This window comes from Corapipo altera, unplaced genomic scaffold (genome assembly GCF_003945725.1).
Source record: "Corapipo altera isolate COAL_440 unplaced genomic scaffold, ASM394572v1 187, whole genome shotgun sequence".
Classification (NCBI taxonomy): domain Eukaryota; kingdom Metazoa; phylum Chordata; class Aves; order Passeriformes; family Pipridae; genus Corapipo; species Corapipo altera.
Window position 1 is genome coordinate 158,407 of NW_020885062.1, and position 22,621 is coordinate 181,027.

At 52.3% G+C, this 22,621-nt stretch overlaps 2 protein-coding genes and 2 non-coding genes across 4 annotated transcripts in view; 2 read left to right on the forward strand and 2 right to left on the reverse strand.

Moving 5' to 3' along the window:
* Positions 1-6,104, reverse strand: part of LOC113959763 (myeloperoxidase-like) — a 13,218-nt gene extending 7,114 nt beyond the window's left edge. Inside the window, exons 1-6 of the mRNA XM_027668996.1 lie at positions 6,017-6,104; positions 5,069-5,162; positions 4,056-4,231; positions 3,298-3,421; positions 2,756-2,885; positions 1,065-1,265 (exon numbers count right to left, since the gene is read on the reverse strand). Coding sequence (XP_027524797.1) covers positions 1,065-1,265; positions 2,756-2,885; positions 3,298-3,421; positions 4,056-4,231; positions 5,069-5,162; positions 6,017-6,080 — 789 coding nt within the window. The 5' untranslated portion in view covers positions 6,081-6,104. The remainder of the gene's footprint in view (positions 1-1,064; positions 1,266-2,755; positions 2,886-3,297; positions 3,422-4,055; positions 4,232-5,068; positions 5,163-6,016) is intronic.
* A 3,874-nt stretch (positions 6,105-9,978) lies between these two features.
* TRNAS-UGA lies at positions 9,979-10,060 on the forward strand. Its single transcript has one exon. It is a non-coding gene; the product is annotated as a tRNA-Ser (tRNA).
* Positions 10,061-12,242: 2,182 nt separating this feature from the next.
* Positions 12,243-12,314, reverse strand: TRNAE-CUC. Its single transcript has one exon. It is a non-coding gene; the product is annotated as a tRNA-Glu (tRNA).
* Positions 12,315-14,448: 2,134 nt separating this feature from the next.
* On the forward strand, positions 14,449-18,071 carry LOC113959760 (C-C motif chemokine 5-like). The gene is made up of 4 exons (XM_027668992.1): positions 14,449-14,463; positions 16,134-16,385; positions 16,866-16,977; positions 17,446-18,071. Exons 2-4 carry the CDS (start codon positions 16,313-16,315, stop codon positions 17,531-17,533), a joined length of 273 nt encoding a protein of 90 aa, XP_027524793.1. The 5' UTR covers positions 14,449-14,463; positions 16,134-16,312; the 3' UTR covers positions 17,534-18,071.
* The last annotated feature ends 4,550 nt before the right edge of the window (positions 18,072-22,621 follow it).

Below are 22,621 nucleotides of genomic sequence, written 5' to 3' on the forward strand. Positions count from 1 at the left end.
ATACAAATATAAAGTAAATATACATAAAATTATGAATATAAATATAATATAATATAAATATTAATGTAAATAAATATAAATAAATATAAATATAAATAATTATAAATATAAATAAATTATAACTATAATATAAATATAAATATAAATATAGATATATAGATATAGATATAGATATAGATATAGATTATATAGATATAAATATATATAGGGGGTTTTCACACCTCAAGATAGGGTTAAGAGAATAAGCCATGGACTTGTTCCCAAGGGGTGTCTTTTTCTGACTGGGAACTTGGCAAAAGTCCAAAGGGACACCACACAAGCTGGGCAAAAAATGTTCCACCACAATACTGACTCGGCACATGTTATTAATCCACAACATTAAAGTCAGAATCCAGTCCCTCCACGACACTTAAGTCAAGATCCAACCCCTCCAGCTCCAAGCGACCCAAAGCATCGAGGAAGGAGCAAGGAAAGAGAAGTAGAGGGAGAAGGAGAAAGAGAGAGAAACAGATCATAGAGCTGCCACTGGAACCTCGTGGCAGACCAGCTCTCACACATCCAGGTGGCAGGGACATGTGGCAAACATGTGCCTTTGGTTTCACCTGCTCTGGTCCCTATGGCCAGACCGTCCAGGTCCCACTGGCTACTCCGGGGTTCCAGGGTAGGGTGAGGGGCAGTGTCCTCATTGTCCCTGCCAATCTGAGCTGGGTCAGGGGCTCCAGGAGCTGTGGGGTGTTATAAGGCACTGTCCTCACTGTCCCTGCCAATCTGAGCCAGGTCAGGCGCTCCAGGAGCTGTGGGGTGTTACGATTTTCTGGGCCTGTTCGTGAGTGGCAGTACTCCAGGGCTTCTCCATGGGCTGCCATGAGGGACATGAGGCCACCCCATCTCCTTGAGGTTGAACCCATCCCTTCCTCCTCCACACAACCCCTCCACACACACCCCCACAAGGTGGTTCTGACCCAATAATTACTCCTCTGGTGTCTAACAGTGGTGCCTCAGGAAGTCCTGTGCCTTTATTTCTCTTGCCTTAGGAGAGCGTGGGGTGGAGAGAGGGTCAGTACCTTAATGGGGAAGCAGGGGGGCTTGAAGGCACAGTCAGTGTGGCACAGGAGCTCCAGGCTGGCTCCTTCCCCACTGGCAGGGGCCAGGTCTATGTCGTGGTTGACCCACTGGCCCCAGTGCATAAAGACCAGAGAGAGCTCCTGGTCTGCAGTGACGTTCTCGTTGGCCGTGTGAGCGATTTCGTTGGACACTTTCCGAACCTGCAGGAGGGAAAATAATGTGTGACTGTCTCTGCCATGGTGAATTCGCCCCTCAAACACCCACTGTGAGACCATAGAATCACTGAATCAGAGTCACTTGGGTTGGAAAAGACCTCCAAGGTCATCAAGTCCGACCTTGGATCGAGTATCCCCATGCCCACTAAACCCTGTCAAAGTGCTGCCATGTCTGCCTGGTTTTTGAACACTTCCAGGGATGGCAACTCCACCACCTCCCTGGGGATCCTGTTCCAATGCTTAACCACTCTTTCAGTGAAGAATTTTTTCCTGATGTCCAACCTAAATCTCCCCTGGTGCAACTTGAGGTCTTTTCCCCTTGTCCTGTCACTTGTTACCTGGGAGAAGAGGTCAACGCCCACCTCTCCATGACCTCCTTTCTGGCAGCTGTAGATCATACACGAGATGATCTTAGATAAGCTCATAAGAGTTAATTATGGCATTGAACAGATCCATGTCATTCCCAGCTCTATCCAAACAGGTGTTATAGGTAGGAACCCTCTCAACTCCTCAGTCCTTCAGCCAAACCTGGTTTCATGGTGTCAGAGACTGAAATGGTTAATGATTTATGCATTCCAGGAGTTTGCAGGCTTTGACTTTTGCCCTAAAAAGGCAAGAAGATACCTCAGATGGGCAGTTGGGCCCATCCCTCCAGTGCTAAGCCCTAAAAAGGCAAACAACTCCTCATCCCAGGGAGGTGCAAAAGCATGCTGAGGGTATATAAACTGACTGGTGACTTTGGGATTTTGGGTTCTCCTTCTCCCCCACCACCTGCAAATCAAGACCATTGCTCTCAAGCATCGCTGGATCCAGTGGGCGGTGACTATATCCATTTCTTTCGCACTCTAGCTTCTCTTGTCCCTTACTCTCATCCTGTTTTTTCTCTCCCCTAAGCAGTTTCTCCCCCCCCCAAAGGTTATCTCTATGTTGCATTGCTGTATGACAACACCCAAAACGCTAGCATACCTGTTGATACAAAATTGTTAAAATAAACTTTGTTTTCAGACACTGATTATTCAGTGTTGTTTCACTTTAATCCACCCCAAGGGAATTATTGATAAAAACCTGAGTTACCCCCCCTCCCCTTTTCCTGGGGCGGGTCGTAACACATGGAAAGCCTGTTATGGCTGGAACTTCCTCATGCACACATCCAGGAAGTCAAGGAGATGGCTGAGGAACACCCCAGCCTTGTGGTTTGTACAAGTGTCCTGAGCTGCAGGTGCTGCCTGCAGCAATCCCTGGACTGTGCACTTTGGAAATCACTTGGTGAAGTGTTCCCAACCTTTTTGGCCATGTCTGTCTCCAAAAAAAATATCTCCCCAAGCCGTAACTCAGTTGTAGAAAACCAGCCTCAGAGCAGTTCCTGAGATCAAAAATCAACAGTTCCCACTCTAGACGTTACCACTGTTTCCCTTCAGATGGGTGCAGTGAGGGCAGTGTCCATCCTGAGAGCTGGATTAGGGTAAGGGTCTCACCAGGGGGAGTGGGAATCCGTTGTACTGCCTTCCTTCACTTGCTCCTCTGGGAACAGACACTCCGTCCTCGTACACTGCCGGGAGCCAGCGGGCAAACCCACGGTTGGAGGACCCCAGGTGAGGGTGTCTTCTGCAGCATCACCGGGAAAGAAAACACTGTTATCATTTCAAACACAAAAGGTTTGTACAGACTAAGATTTCACAACCCTTTAATCCATATCTGATCACACAGGTGAGAGCAGGAAAATGCTAAGAAGCAAATTATACCAATATTAATTACTGCAGAGAAAAGTTAACCATTTTGACATTAAAAAACCCCAACATTCCTCATGCCATTATATTAATTTTATTTGGTATTTATTTCTACATTAATTTTACTTGGCATTTAAATCTCTGTAGCATCTCTGTCCCCCACAAAATCAGCTTCACAGCAGGGCCATCAGCAGTGGGTACCCTTCTTGCCCTGTCACAAATGATCCTAAGCCACCTCCCCTGGGTCAGGTACTGATTTAAGACCCTCCTTGTCCACACACAAATCCCACCTGTTGTTGCACTCCCCGGTGATGGTCCGATAAATGTCCTGCTCTGGGCATTTAATGGGACGAGTCTGAGAGTAACAACCAGTGCCTCTGAAAATCATCTCCTTCTGCTTTCTGCTTAGCAGGTCTGCAAGAGAAACCATGGAAAGTAACATCTGATCTCACTCTTTTTTTGTTGTTTTAGCTTCCTAGTGTTCCAGGTGAACGTTTGAATCAGCTGAATCAGAGCTGTAGGTATCCAACATCTGGGTTTGAATTGTTAATTCGGAGCCTAAACCCTTCTGTGGATCAGCTTTCACCTCTGGACTAGGGAAACTGGGTGGGCATGGAACAGCTTTCCAGGGGAATATGGGGAGCACCATCACCAGCAAGGGTTTATCCTAGGCTGGGAGCAAAATGATGAGTTTGGAGAGTGGTACAACCCAGGTGTGAGGGCCAGAAGTGAACCATGGATGGTTCTCAGTGGTCAGAGTCTCCTGGCAGTCAGAGGGTTTTGTCCCAGGTTTATCACACTTATTGTGATTTATCATCAAAGATAGGAGATGATGCCTGTTTTTATCATCAAAGATAGGAGATGATGCCAAAGATGATGAATAAAACACCCAGGGCTCTGCTCTGCCTCTATTTCCCCGGGGTTGTCGGGGGGAAGGTTTTTATCCCCAGTAATTTGGGTCATGGCAGAGCTTCTCCCTGACACTCCTGCTGTGGCACATTTTCTGCTCTCAGCTGCTTGTAAAACATTTTGGTTTAAATCATATTACCTGTGACATTGAATCTCTGCTCCCCAGAGAGATGCAGTTTCCTTTTGAGGAGTTTCAAAGTAGTTTCCATGTAATCAGCAGCGCGGACTGCAGACCTGGTTCTTCCCACAGGGTCCTTAAGGTGCTTCAGGAAATCCATTGGGTTGGCAAGCTTTTCCTCCAGTTTTTTCTTTAAACTGAACATAAAAGAGTCCCATGAAGTGCTTTCTCTGAAATCAGACCTCCTTTGTCAGGCTGGGTTGGGTGTAATTAGTCGTGACAGCACTGCTGGTTCACAGGCAGGCTCTGCCCACGTGGGAAAAACTGTCTGTGCATCAGCACGTCAGCTCAGACAATCTGGGCAAACAAATTACTGTGATGCCCAGCTCTGAGCCTGCATTACTGCCTTGTCACAATAAATTTTGTTATATCAAGTGGAAATCCAGACCAATGAACTGTGGCTGCACAAGCCTTTACATTGAGTGTGTCGCAAGATGTGTTCTGTGAGCAGAGGGACAACCTCGCTCCTGTTCCATCTCTTCCTGGTCCCATGGCTTTGTCTTGCTACTTCCATATGGGTGGAGAAAGGGTCTTTCCCAAATCATCCTGCTGCCTGGAAGCAGCCTTTTGGGACAATACAGAGAAGATACCTGAGGTCTGACTTTCTCTGACACTTATTTGTGACAAGATGTCCATCTGCACCATTGTGGTCCTTCTGGAGAGGGGCAGAACTCCAGCAGCCAGGAGAGGACTCACGTGCCTGGAATGTCCATTCCACTATGGACTAGTGAGAGGTGCCCACAGTGGTCTAGATGAGGAAGTAATAACTGAGGGGGATGATGGGTGGCCCTGGGACTGAGACAGAACACCAGAATGCAGCCAAACTGGGCAAAAGGATCCCTCCCACTCTGCCAAGGAGAGCCCTGGAACAAAGGCTTCTCCATAAGAAATATGCATTGGAGAAGAGAAGAAACACACATATATTTGATCCTATTTCCTTATAATATGGAGGCTCTCGTGCAAAAGGGACTCACCTCCTTCGGGCCTGTAAATATGCTGTGTCCACCAGCTGCCTGGCCTCACTGATGATGCTCAGAAGAGACGAGTCTGACAGCACCTCTGAGACCTCTGCTCAGGAAAAAAAAGAGAAGAAAAAGCAGAACTTGAGGGTACTGTGTAATGTACCCCAGGAGCAGCAGCTCCCGCACCTTTGCTGGGTGTTCTGCTCTGATCCGCCTCCCATGCTGTTCCCACAGGTGTTCAGTGACACCTGCACACCCTTGTCTGTGGTTCTCCAGCTCATCTGTCTCATTGCTGAGGTCCTGATAGTCACAGTCCTTGTTCTGGTGGCTTTTGGAGGCTTTTAGGGAGCTATTTTTCATCCTTTTTTTCCCTAAAGCTACTAGAAGCACAGACTCTGTAAGGCTGGAAAACACCTCTGAGACCATGGAGTCCAACCATTAACCCAGCACTGCCAAGGCAACCACTAGTGCCACATCCACAGGCTTTTTGAGCACTTCCAGGGTTGGTGACTCCACCACTGCCCTGGGCAGACTGTTCCAATGCTTTCCATGAAGAAATCGTCCCTCATATCCAACCTAAACCTTCCCTGGCACAACTTGAGGCCGTTTCCTCTCATCCTGTCCCTCATTTCATGGAAGTAGAGACCGACCCCCCCGGCTCCCCCCTCCTCTCAGGGAGTTGCAGAGTGAGAAGGTCCCCCCTGAGCCTCCTTTTCTCCAGGTTGAGCCCCCCCAGCTCCCTCAGCTGCTCCTGTCACTAAAGGATGATCATACACTTGGAAAAGCTGTTGGTTAAATAGGGAATTTCCTTTGGGAAGTTTCATAGGTGTTGACTTCAGTGTCAGTGGGTCAATCCCCAGGATACTGCAGTTGGAGCTGTATCTCACTGGGAACTCAGGCTGAGTTTCCATTCACACCCTTCCCAGCACAGTAGCAGTCAAAGGACAAACACAAACTCACCATTCAATGAGGACTCTGTGGCCCCGACCAAGCAGAGAGTGATGATGGATCCTAAGAGAGTCATTCTTGGGTTTATGCCTGGAGAGAAATGCAACACAAATCCTCTGGATGGGCAGGGCTTCACTGAAGCTTCAGGAGAAGTTTGGTTCGAGTATCTCTTTCAGGATCCAGGAATAAAATCCCGTTGCCCTCTCTCCAGCTCCGTCAGCAGGACCTACAGAGGTGTTGGCAGCACACAAGGACATCCCTGTGGTGTGGGACCTTCAGGAAACTGGGCTGAGGAGCTGCCAAAGAGGAGGCAGCCAAGTACAGTCCAGCTTCAGTGATGGAGAACGTTGGGAAGGCGTGATGGAAGAGGGAAGTGTCCTGCTGGCCTGACTTCGGGAATGTCCACAAGTGGCTGTTGGAAAGGAGGTTGACCCCACACATTCCTCTCTGTCTTGCTACTGAACAAAAGTTACCACACCTATCACCAGTCCTCCAGCCTCCAGCCTCCCCTCTCAGCCTTCCTGCTGCTCCCTGAAATTTGTCTCTATTCCTTTCCCCCATAAACACCACAAATCTGTCCTCCTCAGTGTCTCTCACCAGTGCCTTCCCTCAAAAGGGATTTTTAGCCAAAACGTTGCCATTAGATCTAGTTTAAGTAATTTAGTCAATATTTTAACTGTTTGGATCAGGGAAGACAAATAAAATTTGGAAGAACTAATGATTTTCTCGCAGTGGGGAAGGTTATCTTATATTTTTTGGTGGAAATTCTTCAACCATCTTCCTGGGGATTGAAAGCTGCTTATTCCTTGCAATTTGATATTGCAGGGTATTGCTGCACGAGGTAGGAAAGCTGTCTTTGCTCACTTCTCCCAATAAATTCAATAAATATCAGGGGAGAAGCAATTATGAAGGACCAGCAGCTCCTAATGCTCTAGTCTGCCTCCCATCTGCTTGGGAGATGGAGCCCTGGAATGCACCAATATCCACACCAGAAATATCAGATACAGATATAAAATGAAAAGGCATTGATCTTACCTGCCATCTCTGCAGCACTGGCAGGGCTGGGAAACAAGCCAGACCTTTATACACCTGCACCAGGGCAGAAATGAGCTGGGGCTGACCTGGGCGTGGCCAAAAAGGGAGAAACTGGGACCACAGCGAGCCAAGAGGAAATATCTGCTGGTTTGCTTTCCTGGAATAAGCTGAAAAGTGCCCACTTCTCCGTTCCCTCTGAGTAAACCTTGACTTCCTTTTTGAAAAATCAGTAAAAGAAGGATAAAGACACTCATTTCTTACCTCCAATTGAGAGATGAGCTTAACTTTATGATGGTAAAAGATAATGGTGGAATTGGACTTCTTTTTCCCTATTGGTTGTCTGATTGGAACTGCTGATTAGTGACAGTGACAAAGGCTGGACAAAGAATGAGGCAGCTGCAGGACCGAGGGGTCTCCAGGAAAATCCTGTGAATAGAAATATGGACAATCCCAAAGTTCTAACTGTGCCAATGCCCAGAAAGGAACGAAGTGCTGAGCACTTCAATGTGAATTATGACAGGGTGGTTAGAAGGAATTCCTGGCTGTGAGGGTGGGGGGGCCCTGGCACAGGTTGCCCACAGAAGTTGTGGCTGCCCCTGGATCCCTGCAAGTGTCCAAGGCCAGGTTGGAGCAACCTGGGATAGTGGGAGGTGTCGCTGCCCATGGCAGGGGGTGGAACAAGATGATCTTTAAGGTCCCTTCCAACCCAAACAAGTGATTCAATGATATACAGGAGGAAAAGGGGCAGTACTTCAGTGGACTAATGGGAAGGCAGCAGAAATCCTGTAATCCTTGGGACATCAGAGAGGCTGATAACAAAAGACAATGCTGAATTCTTACTGGCAGTCAGCCTTGTAAATCTCCCAGGATTAGGGAGCCAGTCCTTCCTACTGTTTAAATATTTTCACAGCTCTTACTAACCCAAAATAAATAAAAAAAAAAAGAATATATGAGAAAGGAAACTGCCACTGAAAAGACACCATTTTAAATCTGAATAAAACAAAAAAAAGAGGATGCGTGGTGGCCAGGTTTTCAGAAGGTGAACATTCAAAGTCAATATTTCTCCTCTAAAGAGAATTTCAAAGCCAAAGCAGAAGGTGGCCCCTGTGAAGGAATGTCTGTATGGACAGAGCTTGCAAGGATTCACTGGTATTCCCAAGGCGTAAATGTTGATCCTCATGTGAATCCTCTGGGTCATCCTATGCCATTGTATGGCAACCAGGGACATGCTGGTTTATGGGGAGGGCAAAGTGTCTTTACCATGGCATCGTGATGGGATCCAGCAGTGGATCATGGAATCACAGAATCATTTACATTGGAAAAACACTTTAAAGTCATCAGGTCGAACCGTTCCCCCAGCACTGCCAAGGCCACCATTAATGATGTCCCCAAGTGCCACATCTTCACATCTTTTAAATGCTTCCAGGGATAGGGATTCCACCACTGCTCTGGGCAAACTGTTCTAGTGCCTGACCAGAAATTTTTTCCAATATCCAACCTAAACCTCCCCTGGCACAGCTGGAAGCTGGTTCCTCTTGTCCCTGGTTGTAACACTGTGTGCTGGGTCCAGCAAAGCCGCTGCTCGGGCAGGGCTGTCCCTGTTCTCTGAAACTCAGAAGAACAAAGAGTGAAAACGAGAGTCTGAACCTTTTGTTGAGGAAGAAGCTCTGTCTCCTGACACACCTTGTGGTTTTCTATATTGCATAACACTGCAAAGTGTCATTTATTACAAGAGAAGAACTGTCAGCTCTCTGTTGAACTCTGACTTTTCTACAAACACATCCCGTTCTTTCTACCAGGCAAGATTGTTTTGTCTGTAAATATCACAGGAATTGTAGGTTCTCTGCCAACGACACAAGATTAGAGAAGTAAATTCTGACCAGTGTAATGAAAATGGGAGTCTAGCCAGGCTGCAAAAGCAATTGGGGGATACAGTGTCCTCCAGTCTCCTCCAGACCCTTCTGTTGGAGCTCTCCAGACCACACCTTTCACCCTCCTTAACCTCTTCAAATCATTGTTTCAAGCTCTGCTCCCCTCAAAGCCCCTCCATTAGGGTACCACTGATCTCCAGGTCCCTCTACTCCTACTCTTGTTCTCTCCAGGTCCTTCCATTGGGGTCTGGACCCATCCCATCCTTTCCATAGGCACTGTGGACCCCCCCAGAGATGTCGTTTTGGGGTCTGGAAACGTGCAGGTCCCTGATGGTAAATCCTCACAGGAGGGACATGGGGTGCCAGTGACATATCAAAGCACTTTCCTAGTTCTTGGACACAACTCTGGGAGTTCAAAGAGGGCTTTGGATGAGTTCCCAGAGCCAGCTGCCACCAAACCAAGGATAGTGCTCTAGGACTGTCCTCCAAATAGGATATTTACACTCCAAAGAGGAGGCCTTGCTCAGCAAGGATTTCTTCTCAACATCCACCTTTTCCCTGCTCTGCCCATTCCTCTGTTCCAAAAGTCCAAAGGCAGCAACCTGGTGAGAACCACACAAGTCTGGAACATCTCCTGCCAGCTGCAGGAGAGAACCTGAGGGCCCCTGGCTCAGGCTGCCTCCAACAGCAACATCTGGACATGCTGTGACAGAGGCAAATGTAGATATTTTGGGAGAGAGGGCATGGAGGAGGCTGGGATGTTCTCGGGAGACTGGGGATGGTTGTCCAGGGACAGGTTTCCTGTTGGATACAAGGAGATGAGATGGGACATAGACCTCCCACCATGTCCACCCAGTGTTGTCACCATTAGTTCTGTGGTCAGTGCCCTGTTCCCATTGCCAGCACTGCTGGAACAACGTGTCAGCCTTGGCTCTGTGCAGGGGCAGCAGCACCTGTACTGGGGGTGCTGGATGGTAGAGCCCACATCCGGGGTGGGAGTAGGTCCTGTGGTGTCCCCTGGGGCCAGGTGACAACCAGGGGCTCCTGCAGGGACACCCTGTGCCAGCTGCTGTGATGGCCGAGTGGTGAAGGCGTTGGACTTGAAATCCAATAGGGTTTCCCTGCGCAGGTTCAAGTCCTGCTCACAGCGGGAGTTTTACTGCCAGGAGGGACAGAGGGACACAGAGCTGTCACCCCTTCTCAAGGGACACTGTATTCCCACCCTGGCCCTGGCCCTGAGCTCCCAGGGACCCTTTACTTTTAGGTGATGTCAGGCCACCAGGTAGTGTTCAGGGGAGCAGCTCTTCTTATCACAGGAAGAAATCCTGCAATGGCATGTCCACCCCACACAGCCCTGTCACCCTCCTGCCTACACTTGTGTGTCACCCTTCTCCCTGTAGATGTGTCACCCTGCTCCTTACACCTGTGTCACCCCGTTCACTACAACTGTGTCACCCTGCCATGACAGCTCTGTCACCCTTCCTCCCACAGCCCATACCCTGCTCCCTACAGATGTCTCACCCTGCTCCCTACATATGTCTCACATTGTTTCCTATAGATGTGTCACCCTGCTCCTTATAGATGTGTCACCCTCTTCCCTATACATGTGTCACCCTCTTCCCTATACATGTGTCACCCTGCTCCCTACAGTTGTGTCACCCTGTTCCCTACAGTTGTGTCACCTTATTCCCTACATATGTCTCACCCTGTTCCCTATAGATGTGTCACCCTCCTCCTTACAGCCACATCACCCTTTTCCCTACAGATGTGTCACCTGCTCCCTACAGTTCCTCCCTACAGTTGTACCACCCTTCTTCCCACAGCCCTGCTCCCTACATATGTCTCACCCTGTTCCCTATAGACCCTGCTCCCTACAGCCATGGGACCCTGCTCCCTACACCTGTGTCACTCTTCCTCCCATGGGCCACACCCTGCTCGCTACAGATGTGTCACCCTTCTCCCTATAGATGTGTCACCCTCCTTCCTATAGATGTGTCACTTGCTCCTTATAGATATATCACCTGCTCCCTACAGATGTCTCATATTGTTCCCTACAGATGTGTCACCCTGTTCCCTATCAGTGTCACCCTCCTCCCTACAGCTGTGTGACCCTCGTCCCTATAGGTGTCACCCTGCTCCTTATAGATGTGTTGCCCTGTTCCCTGTAGATGTGTCACCCTGCTCCTTACAGCCACATCACCCTTCTCCCTATAGATGTGTCACCTGCTCCCTACAGTTGCTCCCTACAGGTGTATCACCCTTCTTCCCACAGCCCACACCCTGCTCCCTACATATGTCACACCCTGTTCCCTACAGAGTCACCTGCTCCTTACAATAGTGTCACCTGCTCCCTGCAGCTCTGTCACCCTCTTCCCACAGCTTCCCTGCTTCCCACAGCTGCGTCACCCTGCCGTGACAGACTAAACTTTGTTTAAACAAACTGCTCCAGCCCTGTGATTTATCGTGTCCCTGATGGCCAGACACTAATGTCTTAAACACAGTGTTTAGAGAGATAAGGGGGAAGGCCAATAAGAAGCAGATCCTGTGGAGATGAGGTAATTTTTTTTGTCGTACCAACTCCCTCCCTTCCCATGATGATGACACCATAGGGACAACAAAATAGGGACCAAAAGAGGGACAAACAGGGACAAACAACATCATGGCATTAGAAGGGGTTCCATAAATCATCAAAGACCTCAAAAGCACCCCCAGACTCATTTCCACAGTGTCAGAGACTGTAAAACTCCTCCCCAGAGGAGGTGTCAGCGCGTTCCCACGTAAGCCAGAATATGTAGAACCCATGCAACTCTTTACTGCTCTCTACATCCGTGTCACTCTGCTCCCTATGGTAGTGTCACCCTGCTCCCTACATCCATGTCATCCTGCTCCCACATCCACGTCACCCTGCTCCCTACATCCATGTCACTCTGCTCCCTATGGCAGTGTCACCCTGCTCCCTATGGCAGTGTCACCCTGCTCCCACATCCATGTCACCCTGCTCCCTACATCCATCTCACCCTGCTCCCTACATCCATGTCACACTGCTCTCTACATCCATGTCACCCTGCTCCCCATGGCAGTGTCATCCTGCTCCCTACGACCCACCACAGGCTCATGGCTGCCCTTCTGCGGGGTGTTTTTCCACTTGGAGGTGCAGTCTGATGGCACTGGGAGGACAGGAGGCTCCTGCCCACCCCCAAAATTAATCCCACCCTGACCCAGCCCCATGTCCTGGGTGTGGGAGCTCCTGAACCTCGTGCTGAACTGAACCCCAGGAGCTGCTCCAGGGCTGTGCAGATATCCAAGAAAAGACTGGGACCTGCAGAAGTCCCTTCCCCGGCTGGGAATCGAACCCAGGCCGTGGCAGTGAGAGTGCCAAATCCTGACCACTAGACCACCAGGGATGAATTACCACTGACAAGGATCAGTGGCCACCACCAGGGATGGGTGGTGACCAGGGATGAATTACCACTGACAAGGATCAGTGGTCACCACCAGGGATGAGTGGCCACCAACAGGATGACCTGCTGGTAACCAGCACCAAGCAAGCCCTGAAGGGACAGGGACACTTGGTCCCACCTCTGCAGGCCTGGGAAGCAGGAGGTGGTTATGCTGGGACTGACCTACACCAAAGGCAGTTTTGGGGAAGGCAATGATGGTAAATGGTTCAAGAAAAGATGTAGCATCCTCTGGGGGTTCACCAGGGAGGTTCAGCCCTGCTGCAGCTGGATCATGGACTCCCTTGGGGCTGCTCTACATTGCCAGGCTCATGCGACACACACACACCGGGTGCAGGTGATCCAGCACCATGTTCACAACAATCCTGACTCCCAGTGCAGTCCCAGTGCTTCCCCAAAGTCACCTCGGGAGGAAAACAACATGTAGGTGCAGAATGACTGTCAGCAGAGCCTTCCCTGGGTGAAGGAAACAGGTCTGAGCCCTGGCACTGGACTGGGAGTGTGTCTGGAGTCCCCATTCCTGTTGGTTTTGAGGTAACAATGTTAGCAGCTTGTTTTTCCAGGAGAAAGCAGCAGATTGGGACCATCTTTTGGTACATAATCAGGAGCTGTGAGGAGCAGGTGATCAGTAGGTGATCCTGGTTTCTAGAGAGTTTTTGGAGGGAGCAAGGACTTCTGCCTTCCTTTAACCCACAGAAGGAAAATAAAGAGGTTTCCTGATGAACAGGAAGGTGGAAGGGGCTGGAAATGACCCCCAGCTCCCCAGGGATTTGGTACCCTCACAGGCAGCAGACAGGGCACTGCAGAGCCCCAGATCCCTGCCCAGGACAAGGAGCCCAAGGGAGAGCCCAGGGCTCAAGGGGACAGTACAGGTGTCACCTGTCCCTGCCCCGCGGGCTGTGTGCAGGGAGGAGACCCCCAGAGGGGAGCACGGAGGGTCTCCAGTGGGGATGTCCCCGGGGCAGGGCTCCTGAGCAGGTGGATGAAGTGGAGGTGAGTGGAAAGGCTCCAGGAACGCTTCCCGAGCAGGACGGCAGAGGGCTCGGTGCTCCTCGGATGCTCGTGCGTGGCTGGGAGGGGAAGTAAACGGACAGAGAGAAAAATCCCTCCGGTTTTCACAGAGTGGAGAAACCTCCCCTGTGCCTTGCCTTGTCCCGTGACGCTGCCAAAAAACGGCCAGTGTAGCTCCTCTCTCCATTTGAGGCCAAACCCCACCATGGTTCCCCCTCCCGCAGCCCTTCCACGATCTGCTCTGGGGTCCCAGTGGGATCTCTGGCATCCCGCTCCCTGTGGTGCCCTGGTCTCTTCCCAGGTTTCCCTGCAGTGCCTGGTGGATCCCAGCTGCCACCGTTGCCAACACCTTTCCCTGGGAGCTGCAGCGCGGGGAGCAGGAGAGGGCAAAGGGAAGCCGTGGCAGCTTTGGGGGAGTGCAGAGTAGGATGAGGAGGAGGAGAGCGGGGAGGAGGGTCCCCCTCCCACACGAGCCGGCCTGGAGCAAGGACAGAGCCACGGTGGATGGTCTGACACATTTCCAAAGCTCGGGCATCTCTGCCGCGAGGGTCAGGGCTTGAAGAATGAGCCTCCAAGAAAACCCTACACAGGGCAAACCCACCTCCCCGAGCGAGGGGCAGGGGGACTGTGCCATCCCGCAGGACTGTCGGGAGTGGCAGGAGGGAGCTGAGATGGGCTGGGCTGGGCTGGGCTGGGCTGGGCTGGACTGGACTGGGCTGGGCCGGGCTGTGCTGGGCTGAGGTGCGGCCGCTCCGCGCTTTCAGAGCCGCGATCCGATGTCACGGTTTCGGTTGCCTTTCGGAGCCGTGACAGAGCTGAGCTGCGGTCGGGGGAGCGTTTGTGTCTCTCTGTGGTTTCTTAGATCTCGATGGGGCCCTGTCAGATGTTATGTCACAGGCAGTTCCTCCGTCTGCCGGCAGATTTGGGCGCAGCAAACAGGTGAATTCCCGTGTCCCACGGCAGGACAGTCTCCGTCTGGGATGGGAGGGGAGCCACTGCCACCCACCAAATGCAACCAGGAGGTGACACAGCCCAGGAGCTGCGTGTTGGAGCCCGGGAGTGTGCGGGCCACGTGCTGAGGCAGGTGGGGATCACATAAAAACTCACTTTCTACAGGCACTGCTCCTTGGAAAGAGAAGTCCCAGCCCCAGGATGAGCCTTGGGGCAGCAGGGACAAGGCTCAGCTCCAGATGCAATTGCTGCTGTGGTGAGGAGATGAGGAGGAGACCTGTGGGCTTGCTTTGCACCCCTACGTGGGTGTGGAGCATCAACAAATTAGCCAGTCCAACAGGATAATTGCAGTTCTGGAGTATATGCAACATGGGAGTAGCACTAAATAACCCCTCTCCCCATCTCCAACAGTAGGAGAATCCCTTGGCAAATTCCAGCTGAGCTTTAGTCCCTTGCAAAGCCTGAGCACCTGCAGCCTGTTGCTGTGCTGCTCCCAAGTGCCACCACCAGGTATCTGTGACAACTTTGTGGTGTCAGGCAGGTTCATCTCCAGCTCCTGCTTCTGAGGGCCAGAGCCCTCAGTGTCCCCAGGACACCACCAGCCCCAGCCCCAGCCCTGGGAGGATGAGTTAGAAAAGCCATGGGCATTTGTTCCTGCCAGAGGGTCCCTGGCACAGCCCTGGAGACCCTCCTGCAGCACCCCACGGGGACACCACGGTGAAGGGGACACTGTGGGGAGGCAGATCCAACACACTCAGACACTGGGAGGTCTCTGAGTGCCCCACACAGACCCACGAGGTGTGTTGGGGAGGAGGGTGGGAGCAGAGCAGCCCTGCAGTCCCTGGTACAGCCCTGGGGCCTCGGGGCAGCGAGGAAATCCCGGGAACAGGAGCTTGTGGTGCCTCGCGAGCAGCAGCTGGGCTGGCACTGGGCAGGAAAACACCCCAAGGAACCACAGTGAGCTGGCAAACTGGGGGCCTGTTGACAAGAAGAGAGAGGTGGCAAAAGGGGAAATGCTCCCTGGGGCATCCAGGGGAACCCATCTTGTCATGGCAAAGGCAGTGCTGAGAGCCTCTAGGCAGACACACCACGAGCCCCATGGCTGGGCACAAGGGACTGAGGTCTCTGGCACAAGAGCTGGTCCCTCTCCACTCCCCGGGCAGGGGAAGCTCCTGCTCTGCCCTCTGCACCCCACCCTGTACCAAACCCACACCGGCACTTGGAGAAGATGCAATTTGTAGAGCCAGCCCTTGGAATTGGGACTCCCAGGCACTTCCCTCAGTGGGGGTGTTAGGAGGGGGTTGGGTGCCCTGAGCTCCACACTGGAAGCTCAGCACTGAGGGATTTGTGCTTTATGGTGCCAAGATTGCCAGCCCAGACCTACAGCCAGTCTCCAGGGTGTCAGCCACCCTTTGTGCCTGCACAGGCAGCACAACTGAGTGTTCCTGCTGCCCACACTGCCCATGCTGTCCCCCTGCATCCACCTTGGACACACCCACACCACTGGAGCAGGAACCCCCTGGCTGGACCTGCACTGTCCACAGGCCATTTTGAAGGTCTCAGTACCCTTGTCCTCCCTGCCTGGGTGCCTGACTGAGCTGAGGTCCTCCAGGTGCTCCAGGGAGGATGCTGAGATCAGTTTGATAAGCTCAGCTCTCCTGTTGGATGATCGAAGTGTGAACCTGCTGCTCGAGGTTGATTTCATATCCTGTCTTAGTGGTTGCTGATTTTCTCAGACTTACCTCCCCTCACACCAAGGCTATTCTGGTACTTTCTAGACCAGCTGCTTCCTCTTTTTTTCAGCATTTTGGAGGCAAAGGTGCCATGACATCAGCTCTTGGAAATTCCGAGTGTTTGATTTGATATCTGACTGACAGGACTGGCCACTGGCCCTATAAAAGCAAGAGCCAGCACCCCACACCAGGCACAGGAGGAACCTGCTCTGGTCCTGCCTCTGGCCCTGCAGCTCATCTCTGTCCAGGATGAAGGTCTCCACCCTTTGCCTCTCCATCATCCTCGTCGCTGCCCTCCTGTCTCAGGTGTCTCCTGCTCCATGTGAGTACAGCATCCCTCTGCTCTCTTGGGGTGGATTTTTGCTCTGACTGCCTGTAATTTTGGAGCAGAACTGGAAAAAAATTCAGCTGCAAAGGTTGGAAACCTGTGTGGATATTTTCCCCTGCTTTAGTGGCACTGGTTTTCCCATCTAACATCCTTTTACCTTAGGGATGAATTTTACCGGTATCAAAGTTTTCAGGTTTCATCTCCCCTGATTTTTTTGCTGGACTTTAAAATTGATCCCAGGGTAACCAAAGAGATTTTTATCATGGGAATTAAGTATAAGACATTTAAGAACCTGTCCCAGCAATGGCATTAATGAAGCTTTGGTGTTCACAGCAATTTCTTGCTGATTTTCTGGGGAAACAGGAGGAGGAGAAGTGGCTGCCGAGGTGATTAAGGGGTTTGCCCATGCTCTCAGCTGGGGAATGTGCATTTATTGAGTGGTGGTCTCAGGCTGGATTTCCTGATCTCTTCCAGTGGGGTCTGACACCACTATCTGCTGCTTTGGCTACACCCCACGGAAGCTGCCCCAGAATCATGTGAAGGAATATTTCTACACCAGCAGCAAGTGCCCTCAGCCAGCAGTTGTGTGAGTACCAGCTCCTATTCTGGGCTCTCAGGGAAGCTTCTGGCAGCCTTTGGGCTTCCCATCCAATGGGACCAGGAGCAGGGTGGGGTGAGATCCCACACCTGGAGGAAGGGAATGGAGCAGCCACCCAGGTCCCCTGTGCAGTGTGTGAGCCCTCATCCTCCTCAGTTGAGACATAAGTGGTCCCTTGGTCTCCTTGGACCGTCCTGGTGCTGGGAATAAGGCGTGGGAAGGAGGTCAGGAGCCAGCAGGACTTTGCAGTGGTGATGAGCCCAATGCACAGATCGTTCCACGCTGCATCCAGGCTCATCTCTGCATTGGAACATCCAAGAATGGGGGGTTCTCCCAAGGGACCTTGATCCCCGCCTGCCCCCTGGGTTTTAGCAGCTCCCTGATGCTTGGGGCCTTGTGGGAGATGATCCAAAGAGGTGACTCAGGCCCCTCATGATCCCTTTTCTACCTTGGCAGGTTCATCACCCAGAAGAACAGGGAGGTCTGTGCCAACCCTGGTGCCAGGTGGGTGAAGGAATACGTGGACAGCCTGGAGCTGCACTGAGCCCTGGGAGCTCAGAATTACTGCCAGTCCAACTGGCAGAGCTTGGCACACACCTAGAAATGCTGCTGCTGAGCACCAGCACCTGCTGAGCCACCTTGGAACCCCTGAAGTTCCTTTTGCCTTGCAAAGGGGTCATTTATCCACGATGATTCAGCCCCCCCTTGGGACAGCTGTACTGCTGGGGACCTCGTGCCCTTGCAGACCCATCTTGGTGTCCCCTGCTGGGTGACCTGTGGCTAAACTGAGCCCCCCTTGTGCCTCCACTGCTAGAATGAGAGGGGAATTTCACCCCCAGAGCTCTTTGTGGGTAGTGGTCTGTTGGAATTAGGTCTGAGTGCTGTCAGCTAAACCCAGGCTGAGTTCTAAAGCTGGGTGAGTTTTGTCATGACTCAGTAGATGCTGTGGGTAAGATCTGTCTCCCTGGGGGAGGAAGTGGTACCCTGGTTACTTACAGGATGCTTGTTGTGGAACCACAATGTTCAGCCTTGTTCTCAAACCTCTGTCTCTTGCCAATGCCAAAGAATAAAGTTGTTTTCTCTCTGTCTCAGCTCTGGTTGTTTCCCTCCTGCTTGGAAAACGGGGCCAGTAGGACCCCACTACAACTCTTCGGGGAGAGGCAGGGGAAGAACCCCAACTTCCCAGCTGGAAGTGCCTCAGCCTCCTTAGCCCTGAAAGCCTTCCCTTCTACCTGGCCTCCTGCTCTTGGAGCAGCCCCATCCCAGCACCTCCCAGCACTGTCCCTTCCCAGCCCCTGTTCTGATGTGGAGACATAACTTTCCCCCAGCCCTTCCCCTTTCCTTTCCACCATATCATAGCCAAGGCTGGGAGCTGGTGGGGCTTTCCCACTGCTTTCCAGCCAGGACCACACCCCCAGCACAGGCTCCTCTGGGAATGCAGCCTGAGCCAGGCTCGGCTCTGGGGATGATGCTCCATTAGTGTTTCATTTCAAGACAGGCACCAGTTCCCTTTTGTTCTGCAGCTTCTTGGGGTAGGAAGCCTGAATTCGGTTTAAAAAAGCACAAGAGACGTTTTGCACCAAGTAAAACCAACAAAGGCACTTTATCAGCCTGTGGTTGCCATTTAGAACTGGCTGATAACTTTGTGGGTAGAGAACGAAACTGCCGGTCCCCCCTCCCTGTGCTGGGGCTCTGCAGGGCCACGGGGACTGTTCGGGGTTGTCTCCATCAGAGTTTGGCTGAAGCAAAAGCCCAGAAGCTTTTGTATCACCCCTTGGCCAAGATTGTCCCACCTGGCAGCTCGTGCAGGTCAAGTCTTCACCTCCCAGGACATTTTCCACCCTTTTCCACTCCATCAAACCTCTGTTTCCTCAGGCCCTCCTCGTTGCCAGCAATAAATGACCCCCCTCAATTAGGGCCAAGCAAACCAGCACGAGATAAAATGTCCACAAAACAACCCCAAGCCCTGTTGGTGCCACAATGGTCTGAAGATGTTCAGGCTGTCTCCTGATCTCTCCTTGCTCATCACCAGCTCTCCTGTTAATTAAGCAGCATTTCCTGATGCAAGTTCCTTTTTAAGAGCCTCAAAGTCTCTTATTTGTGGCAGGACCCAAGGCCTGCAGGGTGGGCAGGGTGGGAGCTCAGAGGGAGGGGAGAGGGTCAAGCTTCTATTTTACATCCCTACAAAGCATCTCTGTGGCAGAGGGGACCCTGGGACACAGCCTGGCAGTGCTGTGGAGGGAAGCAGGGAAGGGATCAGCCACATCTCCCCGAGCAGGAAAATAATCAGCCAGTGCTGGTGCTGGTTTGTTTTCACACCATGGCTATTTGAGCACTTCACAGAGAGCTTTTAAGCACAGCTACCCCTCAATTATAGGGGGAAAACTGAGGCATGAGGCCACCTTTGCAGGGTCAGGTTGGGTAAGAGGGGCTGAGGGGACCAGCACCCCCCATGAGGGCCACAGGTCCCACTTTGCTGCTCACAAACAAGAGGAAATCAGCCCATGACATCAAAATAGTTCCTTTGGAAGTACCTGGGCTAGCCTTGAGCTCCCAGAGCACTGGGGGACCAGGCAGGGGTGGCCATGGCAGCACATCCCCAAAAAATTCACAGATGCCTTCATCCAGCCAGAGCCAGGGGCAGGGCAGACCTGGTGGTTCTGCTGGTGGTGGAGAAAAAACACTGGAAAAACTCATGGTGGGGGAGGAATGCACCAGGGCTGGGGAGTGTCCTCTGTGTGATCTCTGTCTGGGGTGGGACAGCCAACCCAGGGGAGGTACTGGGACACCAGAGAAGGTCCCTGGTCAGACCAGGCTCTGCCTCAACTCTCTGGTGGCTCCAGTGGGGAGGAGAAGGGCCACAGACCACAGACCCCAGTGGCCACTGTGGAGCCTGTGGTTGGTGGCCCCTGGGCAGGCACCGTCTGGGTGCTGCCCTGCTGCACACTGAGCTCAGCTGGGAGCTCTTCCTCACCTGTGCTGGGGTCCTGCACCCCACAGGACACTGGGAACACCCCCTCATCCTCCCTCCACAGGGCTCACCCCATCATCAGTGTGGGAAGGTCCTTCTCAGCCATCTCCTCACCACTGGAAGTCATCTCTCCTCTCCAGGACTGAGCCATGGCCAATCCCAGATAACACCCCAGCCTGTCCCACTCTTGGTGCCAAGACAGAGAAGGATTTATGGGGCAGAACCAAAGGCTTCCTACCTGTACAGAAGCCCATCCCCACAGAGCTGCTGCACCTGCTGAGGGGTACAAACAGTCTTTCACGTGTTTCCTGCAAAACTTCTGCCAAGGGGATGTGAATCAGCCTGTTCCTCAGGCATTCCAGGTCCATCACGAGCCTTTCTTCCTCCAGGAGAGAAAAAAACAACCCAAGGACAGAGGTTCTGCACAAAAAGGGGTGTCAGCTGCCCAGGGTAGTGGTGGAGTCCCCATCCCTGGAGGGGTTTAACAGACTTGTGGATGTGGCACTTGGGGACATGGGTCAGTGGTGGTCTTGGCAGAGCTGGGGGAACAGTTGGACTCAACTGTCCTAGAAGTCTTTCCCAACCCGAATGATTCTGTGATTCCAGGTGAATTCACCAGGAGCAGAGCAGGATTGGGAAGGGAGGGCAGCAACAAGGAGAGAAACAAGACTGAAGCAGAGAGACAAGTTCCCATCAGGAGCCTTGGCAGCCACACAGCCCATGTTTGTGCTTAGCACTGCTCCATCCAGCCCCCACTTTCCACAGGGAAGCACCAGTGTTGGGACATATAAATGGGTGGGTTTAGGAGAAAGGATTCTTGAGGGACATGGAGCTGCTGGACTGTGACCAGTGCAGGTTAGAAAGACAGAAATCAGAGAGGCTGAGACCAAGTCCAAACCATCAGCTGCCCAAGAGTGGCAGAGGGAGGCCTTGTCAGGATGTTCCTGATGGATTTGGGAGCAGGGACCAGCAGGGAGACAATGCAGATGTTGGGTCTGAGGGTCTCCACGGCTCCTCTCTCTTCCCAGGGCTTCTCCGAGTGAAGCTGGGAGAGAGGGGAGAGCCACAGATTCCTGCTCTCAGACAGACCAGAGAAAACCAGGCCACCCAGTGCTTTGCCCATGGCACCATGAGGGTCTCCAGACCTTCTGGTGCCTCTGCCATGGCAGGCACTGAAGGAAAAGCCCTCTGAGTTCACCACTTGGAAACCGAAACCAGAAAGGCTGGAGAGGGAAATTCCCACAAGTGCCTGGGCACACAGCCAGGGACTGTCTGGAGAGAAGCCATCTCTGCAGCACAGAGTCCTCCAGCCTCTCCAGCCTGGGCTTGGGATAAACCCCAGACACACCCCAAATTCCCTGTCTCCCAGTCATCCATCCTCCATCCTCTCTCAGCACACAGGGTCTCGTAGCAGGACTATTTGGGGCTCCTGCAGCACCAAACTTGTGGTCAGGAAGGTCTCAGGGGTAGAGAAGACCTCCAGCACCCCCATCCCGGGCTCTTTGCCTGCTCCTGTCCATCCACCCCCCATGCAGGGACCACTCTGCTCCCATGTTTCACTGGGAAGCCCCACTCAGGATACACCTCCCTGTGGATTTTCACCTCTCCATGTGGTCCCCCAGCCCAGAACCATCTCCTGGGACACAACCTGGTGCTGGGCTGGGCTGCCCTTCCCTGGGATGCTGCTCCTTGCACATCCATGAGCTCTCCTGCCTGCAGCAGCTTCCTAGCCTGGAAAACACAGGACTGAAGAGAAATCACAAGACAATGTGGTGGTGCTTTCCCAACCTCAGAGTTGCCAAATCTGATCTATAGCTGTGGGGGAGGGGGGGAATAAACACTGAGAAAAAGCATTTTTTTGCCTTAGGAAGAAAAACAGGATGAAGGTCAGGCCAAGGCCAGCTCTGGACTGTGTTGTGGGGGCATTTGAAGGGGGACTGTAAGAAAGATGGAGACAAACTTTTTAGTTACTAGAAGACAAGGGGGAATGGTTTCAAACTGAAGGAGGTCAGTTTAGGTTGGATACAAGGAAGAAATTGTTCCCTGGGAGGGTGGTGAGACACTGGCACAGGTTGCCCAGAGAAGCTGTGGCTGCCCCAGCCCTGGAAGTGTCCAAGGCCAGGTTGGATGGGGTTTGGAGCAAACTGGGATTGTGGAAGGTGTAGGACTGGAAAAAGTTGATCTTTAAGGTCTCTTCCAACCCAAATCCTTCTGGGGTTTCTCAGAGTGCAGGAGCTGAGGAGCACTGAATGATCCCAAGGGACAAACTGTGCCCAGCACTGTGCTTCCCTCCTTGGGACTTGCTTCTTCCCGTTCTCATTCCCATGGAAAGCTGCATCCTGAAAACAACTCCAGCAGGTTTGCTGCTGGTTGTTTCACCCTGCAACACAGCTGACCCCTTCCCTTTGTGAGGAACAACCCCCAGTGGGGTGGTCAGAATAAAGGCTGGGGTTCCCTGCCCCTCTCCAGGCAGCAGTGCCAGGCTCAGCACCACTGCCAGGGGGGTGGGCAGGGATGGGGTGATGTGTCAGGGGAACAGTGAGGAGAGACTGGAGGCCCCTGACAGTGCATGGGTGGGTGCCTGAGGTGGGAATCTGCTGCTTAACTGGCAGCACTGGCAGGCAGGGCAGGGAATTGCCTGGCACAAGGAGCTCATGAGCC

Coding starts and splice junctions, on each gene's coding strand:
- LOC113959760 (XM_027668992.1), top strand. CDS start 16,313: ATGAAGGTCTCCACCCTTTGCCTCTCCATCATCCTCGTCGCTGCCCTC. Junction 16,386..16,865: donor TCAGGTGTCTCCTGCTCCAT/GTGAGTACAGCA, acceptor GATCTCTTCCAG/TGGGGTCTGACACCACTATC. Junction 16,978..17,445: donor TGCCCTCAGCCAGCAGTTGT/GTGAGTACCAGC, acceptor CTACCTTGGCAG/GTTCATCACCCAGAAGAACA.